This window comes from Lytechinus variegatus, chromosome 16, assembly GCF_018143015.1.
Source record: "Lytechinus variegatus isolate NC3 chromosome 16, Lvar_3.0, whole genome shotgun sequence".
Taxonomy (NCBI): domain Eukaryota; kingdom Metazoa; phylum Echinodermata; class Echinoidea; order Temnopleuroida; family Toxopneustidae; genus Lytechinus; species Lytechinus variegatus.
The window spans coordinates 3,310,015-3,323,696 of record NC_054755.1 but is presented as its reverse complement, the minus strand read 5'-3'; the positions used below and the strand labels follow the sequence as shown (position 1 = coordinate 3,323,696).

The window sequence follows — 13,682 nt, the reverse complement described above, 5'->3', positions numbered from 1 at the left end:
ACAAATATGCCCTTAACTATTGATCTCAAATACAAAGAATCAATTACATTTGTTTTCTTCTAAAAATGACTTTAATACGGGAGAATGCATTTAAATCTGATAGCATGCATTTAAAACTATAACATTTACAAAGAATATGTTTAGTCCAATTGTTTTCTTCATTTTCATTTTACAAAGCAAGATGGATGAAACTCTTGCCTTTTTTGAGTGAATTTCTTTTTTGCCCCTTTCTAATGCTCAAATTACTTAGCATGATAAGTTTCTTTTTTTGAACCCTATGCAGCATTCCCAGTTTTAGACAATTTGGAATCTCTAAAAAGCGTGAAGATTTGAGGAAAAACATTTCCCAGGCATACTGCTTTATCGGAAGCGTGCAAATATCAGATGGAAGGAAAAAAATCATAAAACGCACCATTCACCGTGTGATATAGGACAACTATGACAGAGATACAAATTTTCTCACCATGCTAGATATTTATATGCTGAACTAATAAAAATAGAAATTGAACACATACAGGCATCATAAATGGTCAATCTTGGTTTGATTTCTTGCTTGTTTTGGTGATCCGAAAATTGACTAAATGACAGAAAACAATTGGGCCATGCCTTCAAAATTGTTTGTAAAATGCATAAGCAAACAAACAACACAGTAGTGAAAATAGAAGGTACCAGTATTGCGTCGTCAGCGGGGTCCCGCGGACGCTTCAGGCTCGGTGTATCGGGCGTGGTCGGAAGCTTATTAGTATGCGCAGCACATGATGGTTTTGGGCCAATGGGAGAGTGTGTAGCAATGGCCATGGGTACAGGCAGTCAATAACATAAACAGCAAGCACAGCAGCATTGCATTGTGGGTGGAAAAAAACAAAAGAAGCAAGAAGGGTGGAAATCAGTAAAAAATGTCGTCTCATGCAAGAAATACATTTCCTCCTCATAGCTCTTCATTTTTATTTCATTTTGATCTTTTTTTTAAAAAAGATGGCTCCAGACGGCTAGCTAAAGAAAGATTGGAAATAATCATACTGTGAGGGGGGCACACAACTAAAAATGGTGTGCACTTCATTCACTGCCATCTAGGCACTCAAACCTACAGATCTAAATGTCAAGGATGATGGATAGAAAGAAAGAAAAAAAAGAGAATAGATAGAAAGAAGATGAAAGGAAGAAAGAAGAGGTAGAGAAAGAAAGAAAGAATAAAAGGAAGAATACAAAAGAAAGAATGATAGATAGAGAGAAGATGAAAGGAAGAAAGAAGAGATAGAGAAAGAATAAAAGGAAGAAACCAAAAAAGAAAGAAAGACAAAAGAAAGAAAGAAAAAAAAAGAAAGACAGAAGGGAAATAATAAAATGGAAGATAAGAAAACAGAGATGGATAGAATGAAGGCAGGAAGAAAATCAGGTAATGGCACAAAGAATATTCAGAACGTCAAGATCTTTATCAAGACGAAGAAGTAAATACAGAATAAGAACTAGGGCAATGTTTAGTTTACACAAGAGGGTAGGAATAGAGAAAGATCGAATGAGAAATGTACAGAGTGACTCAGAAAAATGAGAAAAGTTTGAACTACAGGTAGACCATCGAGTGTATGTGTCACATGACCATGCTTAACAGGGTGCTCCATAACAAATGCGATTCGATGCAATGGTAGTGTGTTGTTTATGAAATGAGAATATAGATATGAGCTAAACCACATTGACTACACATGAATGTCACAAAGTTTTATTATTAAAATGCTGCAATATGTATTCATAATGACCAAGCCGGTTCTGCTTTGTTAGATCTGGCACTTATAATGTGCTGCAACTAATTCACATTTTTCTCTCGACTAACTTTTCGCCACAACTATATATTCTAATCCTTTAATAACTTGAGTTATTTCTTCTTCTTTTACCCCTCCCCCTTTCTCTCTTACCCCAAGTTTTTGCCTCATTCACCTCTCTGTAATCCTTAACATCTCTTAACCCACGTCATATCCATCTCTCTTTATCTTTTGCTATTCCCTCCTTCATTTCACCACTTCCCCCCTTTTTTCTCTCTCAATCTTTTTCCCCCCCCCCCCCCAACTTCCTCAATAATTTACAACTTCTTCCTCAAGTGGGCGAGCCATTAGGCTAAATACATCCATTTAATGAATTAGTATATAATTTATTCATGTATTTGCAGTGCACTTTGGTGTCCTTTCCCTCATACCTATCATACTAAACACTATCCTCTTTCACAATCAGAAAGGCACTATTATATTATATTGCCCTTTTGACAATGCAGATATAACACTCCCATGCCCTGTCCCTTTAATATATAAAGCAGAAGCATAACCCAGTGTGGGTGACAGAGAAATACAGTGAGGAATTTCTTTTCTTAATTTCACCTTAGCTATATTTTGATGAAACTGCATGCATAAATACAGGGGGGAAATCAATTTTGATATCTAAATAAGAAGACTGAGATTTTATGTAATTTTTTTTAAATTGCTCTTTTTCCTTTTTTTCCAAATAGGGTTTCATTTCTTTGTCAAAATACTGTATATTGCAAAATAATGGCCAGTCAATAATTGTGTACTGCATTTCTGTCAAACAGTTCAATTTTAAAATTTGTTAAATCAAGGAATGAGATGATTTAAATTTTCTGAATGTAATTCTGATAGATTGCAATGTTATAGCAAAATTTTCAAAGGAGTTAGAAACTCCTAAAGCATAATATGCTCACCAGTCGATACCAAATTTTGATATAGATGCTTGAATACCCCACGTTGCCAAACTCGCAGCTCATACACATAATCTACGCCACCAGCTTACAGTTACAGGCAATTTGAATTTGCAGCAATACGCAGAATGAAACATATAGAATGAAAGAATTTTAGCAGGAATTTGGCGCACTTTAAGATCCCATATAGTCTGTTAGCTGTCCATAAGATATCATAAAGGCAACCCCAAATGCCAGTAAGATGCCTAGATGTTAAATGACTTTATTTCCAAGTGTTAGAATTTGCTTATTTATAATGTTAAGAGGGAAGGAAGCGGTGATGATCCACAAATCATATATCAAAGAACTACATGTATATAGATTGATACGGTGTTAATTAGAACAAGGAAAACCTAGTTAAAATGTATTTTCAGTAATAAATATCTACTAAAAAAAATGATATTTAAGTAACGAATTAACATTTAGATATTTCACGATTACCCAATGATTATTGCGAATAATCAACTACCGTGATGATATCATATTAAAAACATATCTAAGAGAAATTTAATGAAAATATTTCAATGATAACAATAACTTTATTTCAAAACTATCACTCATAACATTGATTTAAAACTAGGTGCTTCCTCTTATAATCAGAGGTATTCCTTTATAAGCAGAGCTGATATTTAAGCTATTTAAAGTCTACTGTTAATTTTTTTCTAACGAATATGAAATGATCATGGACTCAGCGTACATAGGTCATCATCTTGCAAACAGTACTCAATCAATGTTATAAGCACACACACCTACAAACAACATAACTCAATCAATCTCACTCGCACGACTCTTTTCAAGAGTCACTTCATTAAATAGAGATTCGAGCGGTGGATGACAACAAATATATATATATAACTGGGTGCCTTCATTTCAACAGCTTATACCTTTTGTAACATAATATTTCACTGGTTTCCATGAGGAATGCTTTCCACTTTTCATGCAATGACAAAGAGTTGACAGTGTCAGACTTTCACGATCATATGAAGATTTGTTGACAGTCAGGTAGTCCCTCTGAACAGGAGCGGCTTTTGATCATGCAATCCCTCTATGATGTCAGTTAATGGAATGGTCCAGTCTAGTTTCATGCATAGGGAGGTATACAGTGGGATGAATATCCGACTGTACCACTGTTACTAGAAGGGGGAGTGAAATCTTTTTTTTTTCTTTGTTTTTTTTTAGAGTGGACTTTATTTGTTTTTAGGGAGAGGACGCAATGAGACTAAAGATTTGAGACTAATCTTACAAATGCAAGCCAACAAATACCTAAAAATATGTGAAGCGAGGCATTCCTTTTTTAATTTCCTTATATGGTGTGATGTTTGGAAATATCACATGACTATGGTTTAACTCAACTAATCACATGACATCTTTGTTTTAGTTTTTCTTTGATATTAAGTTCTTTAGTGTGTAGTAACAGCCTGCCATCATGCACAAACAGGAAGACAATTTGCGAGCCATTGAAGTTTTTATACATTTGTAACGAATATGAAGAGGATTATTTGAGGGTTGAAGACAAAGAACTTTGAGAACATGAACAACAAAAAAAAGGACAAACATAAGGGGTTTTGATGACGGGCTGCTTGAAAAAAAAAATACTAAAACAAGAGCAGTAATAAAAGACAAGTAAATTATAGGAACGGTTGCAAGTGCATGTACATACATGTAGCATCAAATCATATTTTTTTTCCAAAAACAAAATAGCTCTAATTTTATTTTTCAAAAAAAGTTTGTTGGAAGGAAGGTAAATGATATTTTGATTAAAAAAAAGGGTAGGGCGCCCGCCTTTTTGTAAAATAGGGATTGGAGACTTACCACGGCGGCCATGTTGTTGCCTTGTTGTTGGGCGGCTTTGATTTTGGCCTGAAGGTGTAGCGGTGGATGGAAATATTTGCATTTTTCACGCGAGCAGCGCCCTTTGACGTGGTCCATGCAGACAGTAACTGTGTTGTCGGTGGTGTCTAGAGTGATATGCTCGTCGGGGTGCGCGAATTTACACTCCGCCTCACCCCGCGAGCAGCTGCCCCGCTGGTATTCCCTGCACACCTGGGTAAGGGGGAATTAATGGACAGGACGTATCTTTCTGGATTTCCTTTATCTTCTCCCCTTCCGTTTCATTCCTCAGGAGGGGAATCGAAACGGGATTGCTTGGGGAGGCCTCCAAACCTGGCTACAAACCGTTCCCATTCTTTTTTTTATATCTTTCTATACTCCACATGTATGTACATGGTGTGTGCACTGCAACCATCCTAAACGATACCAACCTTTACCTCCGATACCCTGCTAATGCTTTCACCGCCACTTGACAACAACAAGGTGCATGCATGGTATTCACAAACAAAATCACTTTCAAAGTGTGAAAAAGCTTTGCTCAATGCATTTTTTATACGTCAACTGCAAAAATATAAAAATCCAGCCTTGGTATTATAACAGTGGCTATTTTGCACGAAAATGCTCCTGCTTTTGCTCAAAATCAAAGAAGCTTTTCAAGTGGTATACAACTGCCATTTTTTTTTATTCATTTGCAGGACAAGTCTAAAAAAATGTTCTAATGCATCTATTGTGTTGTCAGATGGCTATCAGCATGGATATATTAAAAAGAAGAGATAATTGCAGATAATGGTACTTACAAATTTGTTGTTTTCATGCACCAACTTGGTATGAGACTGGATACTGTCACCAAATAAACACTAGAGTGATTTCAAGAGGAAGTTGTATTGGGTACGTGGGTGGAATCGACACATTAGGGCCGTCTGCACCATCCCGAGTTTTCAAAATTAGAGCGCTATTTCTGATCGGGCAAATTATCCCGATCTGAACAATCTCAAGATTATTCGTAATGGAGACGCAATTATCGCGCTAGTTCGTAGGATTAATCTCAAAATTGCAATCCCAAGTCAACTTGGGATTATTTGCAAAATAGCGCGCTATTTCATGAATTATCACGCTTATTCGCAGGTGCAGACGCACTTGGGATAATTTATTCAAGGCGTCAGACCATAATGCAATGATGCCTCGCTCGAGCAGGAACAGCTATTTTTGCGATGGTGGAGACAGGGTTTCTTGAATCTCGAAATTAATCGCGAAGAGGGCCGATCGGACTAAAATCTCGAGATTGAGCAAACTCGGGATGGTGCAGCACCGCTTATTGACTGGTGTGTGTGAGGATGAGGGGGGGGGGGGGGTGGACAGGTCATATACATCAACACACGAACAAACTTCAATGGCCACAATAATGTCCCATGATATCAGGCTACTATCGATAGCAAATTATCTGTAAATTAATTGTTCTTGTAGTTTGGGGCGAACAACTTTAAATAAAAAGTGTATATTGAAACTTACAAAAGTGAGTGATTACATGTTTATGAAGGTGAAAAGAAAGTGACTAAAACCATATAATTAGTATAATCTTATCTCGTACATTTCTTCAAATGTAGAATATATGGATATTATTTCTGCAAGTATATTAATATCTAATTTACATTACAGCTAACACCACAAAACATTTATTTTTCATATTTTATAATTTATTCAATTATTCAAAAATCTCTATATTTTGATGGCAGGAGTGGGATGTAAAATTTAACCCTGTCGGTACTGATTTCTGTAATTCCTAAAGATGTTTTACAGGAACCTAGTATGCAATAGGTCAAGTTCCCAGTATTCATAGGCTGTGAAGTCCTGAATGAATATCTTAACTGGATAAAGATATGATGATGTCAATTTGTTTGATATTCTCATACTGGTAATGACCTGCTTTGATTCCATCTAATGGATGTATCTATAAGTTCAAGTTTAGATTAATTACAGATTGCATTTTATGTTTATTGTACTTAATAATCTCTTCAACCTTAACTGAATACTGTTATTGTTTAAGATATTTTGTAGAATTATGCAAACCCTGCATGCTTCACTAATGAAATAGAATATTCCCTGAATTTTCAATTTCAATTCATTACATTTTATATTCATCATCTTCATGAGATACGCATTTGAGAAAATATTTTTTTGAAGGAAAGTCTTATATCCAGCTCAGTTCAGGCAAGTCAGGAAAGACTATTGTCATTGAAAATATGAATTTTAAGTATGATGTTCCTCTGTTTGAATTTCCTTATGAGAGGAAATGCATCGATCATAATTAGCAAGATACTGTAGGTCTTAATGCATGATTAAATGAAGTCATAATACCACAACCACACTGGGCAAAATGCTTAGATTTACCACCACTAAAAAGACCTGAATTATTTAATTATCAAAGTTGTTTTCTTACCAATTAAGATCTGCAAAAAACTTACTCTCTAACCTATCATACAATTCTAGAGAAAGGAAATGTGTTATTTTGTAGGAGTAAGAAAAGAGGACAAAGAAAAAGAAGAAGAGGGGGAACTTAGGAATTCATTAGGTGACAGTATCCAGATACCAAGAAGCAAGGGAAAACATTTCATGAAACCAAGATATATCTATTAACTTCTATGGAAAGATTGAAATGTACAGTATTTGTCTCTAAAGTAATAAATCTATAAAGGCAACGAGTGCCACCAGAGGGGGAGAGGTAAAAATTAAAATGGTGATAAAAAGGCCGAAGGCTTAATCTGATAAAAAGTATAGTATTCATTGGCATCAAAGTTGATATAGGGCCCAATATGTACAGCATGAGCACTCATGTGTTGCTTTTCCTACAGATGTGAATGTCTCATAAAGGGGCTTCGGGAGTGGACTTCAGACAGGTTCATCAAATGAACATCAACGAAAACGAAAATGAAGAAAAATAAAAGCCTACCAAGTGGGGGTCTCTCACCAAATTTCTATTTCACAACATAGAAACCACAAAAAAGTGGAATTAATGGTTTGTAGACCATTTTATAAAGGTAAAGACAAATTTGAGGAATAATTCACAGTATCTTTTCCCCTTAAAGATCTAATGTTTCCTCTATTATAATTCAGAATTTTTAGAGGGTGTTTCATCAAAATCATATTATTATAATTATAATCAAATTATAGATGGGTCATCAGTTGAAAGCAAAATCCTATCAATTCTTAGCTTTGAACACATCACAAGTATACCACTGAAATGTGAGATTGTCAAGAGTGGTTACATTTAACCCCCCCCCCCCCTCTCCCATTGAAGAAACATGTAACATAATCCCGGAAAAATGCCATCGACAAATGAGCATAAAATGATTACTGTTCGAATTCAAACATTCCCCGACAGCCATGTCCATCAACTTTCACGAAATGCAAGGAACCAACTCCTCGTACCCTTTTGGATAGATGTTCTAGTTATTAGATGGTCCTGTCTGTTCCTATGTTTCAAACAGCAGCGAGTGTGCCGTCCATTATTAATGCCATCTTATGAACGCTCTTTCTCATTCTTCACAGACAATTGAAGATAATGGATGAAAGTACACTGCCTCTGGATGGAGGAGAGTGCATCATCGTCATGGTAACCAAGTTCCACCTTTCTGAAGTAGCCTCTCTTTATTCTTTCAGTCACATCATACCAAATTCCAAACAATGGAGATATAATGGAGAAGGATAATCTCATGATATTTGTATAAATATCATGTAATGATATATTTTTATATCAAGTGGATTATAGTTTTTATTTCCTTGTCGTCCTTAACTCTTGCTTCAGAAGAAGGCATGTCTAATTGTAATTTCCTTAAATCCTGCCTATGAAACTGTTGTCCCTTACAACAACTGCTAATTTCTAGTGTATGGAATATCAAATATTACATCTATTTCTCTGTCTCTCTCTGTCTTTCCTACCTACCTTACAAATGTTCTCTCCTTCCCTTCATTCCCCTTCTCTCTCTCCATTAACATCCTTTTCTCTCCCTCCATCCCCCTTCCTATCCCCCTCTCTCCCTCTTTCTGTCCCCCTCTCTCTCCTCTGCCTATTCTCTGTATCCCTTTCGCTCCTCTCTTCCCCCTCATTTTATTTCTCTCTCTATCTCTATTTTGTTTTCCTCGCTTCACCTTATTTATTCACACATTCCTGTCTAATTCAGCAGTTTTCATAATTAAAAAAAAAAAGATCTCTACAACTATAAGTCCATCACTTCATAGCAACCTTGCACTATATGCTTACACTACATAATATGCCTTCTGAAACTTCTATATCTAATTTCCAATTTCTTAAAAGGATTCTAATGAGCTTATAATGTACATTGTCATGTCTGTTGATATCTTAAAAATTTGGTCACCATGCCTCCCCCCTTCCCCCCATGTATTCCTACAGTATATTTGTTGTACTTGAATAGATCAATTCCCTCTCTGATGAATAAACATTCAACGATAATTGGCTGAAGTAATATAAATGTCTATGGTGTCTCTAATATGATACATCAATCTCAACGCAAAATCAAAACAAACCAAACCCTGACTGCAAAGGGGAAGAATGATTTCAGAATACCAACATTTAGCCAAACGTGCTGGTGTATAATGTAGAATTTTGTGGGGGAAGGATAGATGCAGGTTATTCTCTAATTAAGCCTAAAGAATACATATCAATTCTTTGTGTATCAAAAAGGAAAGGAAATTACTGATATCAATATGTAAATACATATGTTTGAATTAATTAGCTTAATAATTTTTAGAGAAGGACAAATATGGATCCGAAAATACCATGTACCAATGATTAACTTGGAAAATCAAACAATGACATGGAGATTACATATCCGATGAGAAGATTAGCCTCTAAACTCAATAAAATTAAAAAAAAACTGCATACAAGAAAAGTTATGTTACAAGAACCCTTTAAGAATGAAACTAAATAATCATAGATCTTGTTCATATTCATGTATGTAATAATGAAGAATATAATTATTTCTTATCGCTGTTAACCCTGAAGCCCCCATGCTATATACACTGCTATGTCATAACAGAGAGAACTATAGGACAGAATAGTGATTAAAGAATAATGAAGATGAAAAACAGTACCTTCTACAAAAAGAGAAACATAGAGTGAATAAAAAAAAACAGAGGGATACAGCTGAAAATCAGATCAGATGAAAGAAATCATAGCTTAAATAGGAGAAATGAATCAAAGGAATTGATAAAAAAAACAACAGATTGAACATTCATAGTGTATCAAACAAGCATAGAGATCATTCCATAAATACATTGGATGTTGACATAAGAGTTAGCATCAGCAATTATTAAAGAAAAGCATTTTCAAAAACTACGATTTTACTGTACTCAATACGGAGAAGTTTTTGAAACCATGAAACAATTATAAACACATCACAAAAGAACCATTGATGATTGAACTTAGGTAAATATTATACATAACTGACAGGTGAAAATGAATATAGGAATGGTAGCAATAACTGTTTTTCCAATTCAAATTATTTCTCTTTGCAACATTTAATTTCTAGGTTAAATGGATATTGCATCCATTAACCCACTTCGATCCAGTGACTCAAGATATCTCCTTTTCTGAACGAGGATTTTCAATTTTCAAAATGCTACCATCACAAGCACAAGAATAAATAATGAATACTAATTTTGTGCTAAACATATATATCAAAGTATAATAATCTACCATGAATAACTTGCAATAGTTGTGGTTGGGTGCATTCTTTCTTGGATGCCTTTCGACATAATGGAATCACCTATTATCCAAAATTGAAATATCACTGCTATGGTTGCAGGAAATCTTCCATAAAAAAAGTATGTATTGATGTGACAGGCAAAGAGAATATTGTGAATGAAAAAAAAAATCTTTTTTAAATGAAAAATTATTTTGCCCTCTTCCACCCAAGATGATGTTTTGTGTTTTTTTTTCTTTCATTTTTTATTTTTTATTTTTGTGTACTGCCTAATCTAAAATGAGTGATATGTGAAGTAAAATACCTCCAGCTTGTCATTCTTCTTCATCGACGGTATGATGGGCAAACCTTGGCTGGTGTGACTGGGTATCATCTGGGCTGGTAGCCCCGGTATCTCTGGTACTAGCCCCATAGAGGATGCCTGGCTGGGTGTGAGTTGTCCTATATTGGGGCTGGGGAAGGGCATGAAGTACGACCCATAGGGGTTGGTGGAGGAGTGGGTCCCCACTGACATCGTTGGTCCCTGTAGTAGTAGCATTGATGGGGGAGACAGAGGGGTGCGGTTACGGGCGTGGTGGTGGTAGGGGGTATGGTAGTAAGGTGGGTGGTGGTTAAGGATTGATGGGTGGGTGGGGTTGAAATGGGGGTTAGATATAGAGAAAAGAGATGAAGGGATCACATAGAGGTGGAAGAGAAGGGCAGGAGAGGGGGTAACATAATTAAATATCAGGAAAAGTGAGAAAGTTGTGATTGGTAGAAAAATGGGTAAAAGAGGAGGTGGGAAGTAGAGGAAATATCAGTAGTAATGAATGGTATCAGACAGGAAGGTTGGCGGGAAAGGAATGGGAGAAGAAGCAAGTTTGAGGCAGGAAGATGTGATGTATGTGTATTAAGTGGGTAGGATTGGTAGGTGGAGTAATAAGATTGTAGAAAGGAGTTAGGGGTAATAGATGGGTATAACCCAATGGTAGAAGGGGGTGTGGTACATAGGAATGGAGGATACAGGTGTATGAGTTAATGAATGATAACAGAAGAGGACATTGAATGGGGGCAGATGTGGTGGGGTATATTGAAGAAATAACCAGAGATATACAGGATAGAAGGAGAGAAATGGTTGAAAAGACAAAATAAGTACGATGAAAAGGAACAGATTGAGTCAAATTTAGAATGTTGAAGAACACGATATAAAAAGATTTTGGGAAGAATATAGAGAAAAGGGAGACAACAGTTACATAATAAAAATATATACACATTGGATATGAAATGATTGGCAAATTGAGAATATACTGAAAGAAATATAATAAATGAATATTCTAGAAACATACATATTTTCCTTTTTGCAAAAGTGACAGATAGAAATTGCTGGATTTGAATGAAAATGTTAGAAGTTAATAGCCCTCTTTTTCCATTATCAAAACCATCATATGTTCATCTTCCCTGATACACAATGTATGTCAGCCAGACAAGTATCTCAAATTGCAATAGCCCCCTCTCTTGTTCAGCCTGTCGATCTTATCATCGATGTTGCAGCCAAGCCAATTGATCTATCTACCCCTGTGCTCATCATTCTGACGTAGTCGGGATTGCACAATTTTCCTCCTGTCGACAAGGCAAACTCGACAAGTACGTACAAAGGGCATTGAATAGGTAAGAACAAATGAAGAAAAAGCCTGGAGACTGCCCTCGGGGGATCGCAGACGAAACAATCATGGCCAATTTGTGTTTCCCTGCTTTGATTTGGTAGGGTCTGCTCAAGTCATTTCAAATCTTGCTCTAGAAGAGAGACTGGTTTGCCTATCTGAAATTACATTACCACCTCGTGTCAATTCATCTCAAATCTATCGCCGCGGCACATCTCTATATCCAGCCGAGGTGAATATAGTGGATAATCCTCCAGCTAAAATTCATTCTTATTTCAAATTAATCTATGACGGATGAATATACAGGAGTAAACAACACGTTAGTATCCTGAATAGCAGGCAAAATACATTTTTGTGTCCTTTTTTTTTTGGGGGGGGGGAGAATTCAGAAAGGTATCACTTTCTGAAGCCCTACAGTATATTGTTAATATATACATTAAATTAAGGGTAAAGCTTTCTAGATTGTCTCTGAATTCAAAGTAATTACACCTGTACTAGCATAACTTGTTTAATTGTTCTTTCATTCATGCATGTAGGCTTATAATTCATTCTATTTCTAATAATGCAGTTCACTTGGATCAAAAAAGCTTATGAAATACTTTTAAAATATAAAGCTGAAATATGGTGGCGTATAGTTTTACAACAAAATAATTTGTTTCGGGCCATAGCTATAAATGAAAGTAATTGAAAATGACCTCTTACACATAAGAAATACATTCATTTGGCAAAAAGCTTTGACTGAAACAACTAGAAAAATTCATGGCAATGCATCTTGATCAATCTGTATTAAATATGAACTTGGAATTATTTCATAAGACAAGGTATTTGTCTATATTACATACAAGCATCTCTGTGGATCAAGCTTTGACATCTCGGTGAAAGAAAGACGACCGAGGAAGACGACTATCCAGGAAGGAGATCACAGATGGCGCTCTCATCATCACATCATGATTAGGTTACCAAAGAAATCACATCACCAATGGGAAAGGTTTTCAATGCAGTAACTGACATCATCACCCAGTAACTTTCATTTCATTCACAAACTTATGGAAGGGCATCACTCATGAAAATTGAAGCTAGATATATGATCAGTCGGTGAGCCCACTAGGAATGCATGTTCTAAATACAATGTGTTATTTCATTCCATAGCCTTCATTTCTTTCCGAGACCTGAAAGGATTTAACCCTGAGAAATTGTAGCTATGAATAAGCTCAACTGGAGAAGTTCTCAATTCACTGTCTTTACCTATGACTAGATACCATTTCATTCACAAACATCTTGTGCAATCTTTTTACTGTATTCCTATAAGGTCATGACCAAGGTCACCAAAAGCCTGGAATACACCCCTGGCAATATCAATATCATCTAGAGAAACTTAACCATTCTATGGTAATCCAGGATTTTATCCTATGCCAATTGCTCCTGTCTTAAAATCTTTGTCAGTGTAAGGTTGAATATTAGTTAAGAATTATTTGAGTATTTATAGGATTACATTTAAAGGATGAGTTTTATTTTTTGTGCTTTTTGTTGTATATTTCCCTTCGGAAAAATTGTCAATGGAGGAAAAGTCATGGAATCCATTTTGTCTTTCATGTTTTCACTTATTGTTTACTTATACAAATTTGGTTTGAACCCGCATTGTTTCAGAAATATACAAGTATAATTATAGCATGAATTTGATGATCAGAAACACTGGTTGTTTGGAAGACTACACTGAATAGCACAAATGAGATATGTCTGCACCCCTTCTCC

General features: G+C 35.7%; 1 protein-coding gene across 11 annotated transcripts in view; it reads right to left on the bottom strand.

Moving 5' to 3' along the window:
* Nucleotides 1-13,682, bottom strand: part of LOC121429542 (muscleblind-like protein 3) — a 79,011-nt gene that overhangs the window by 19,942 nt on the left and 45,387 nt on the right. For 7 of the 11 annotated variants that reach the window (XM_041626604.1, XM_041626609.1, XM_041626605.1 and 4 more), the window contains 2 exons: nucleotides 10,595-10,813; nucleotides 4,553-4,783 (listed from right to left, as the gene is read on the bottom strand). In XM_041626604.1, the coding sequence (XP_041482538.1) occupies nucleotides 4,553-4,783; nucleotides 10,595-10,813 (450 nt within the window). Of the gene's footprint in view, nucleotides 1-669; nucleotides 736-4,552; nucleotides 4,784-10,594; nucleotides 10,814-13,682 lie in introns of all 11 variants that reach the window. The other 4 variants (XM_041626607.1, XM_041626608.1, XM_041626611.1 and 1 more) reach the window with 2 other exon arrangements.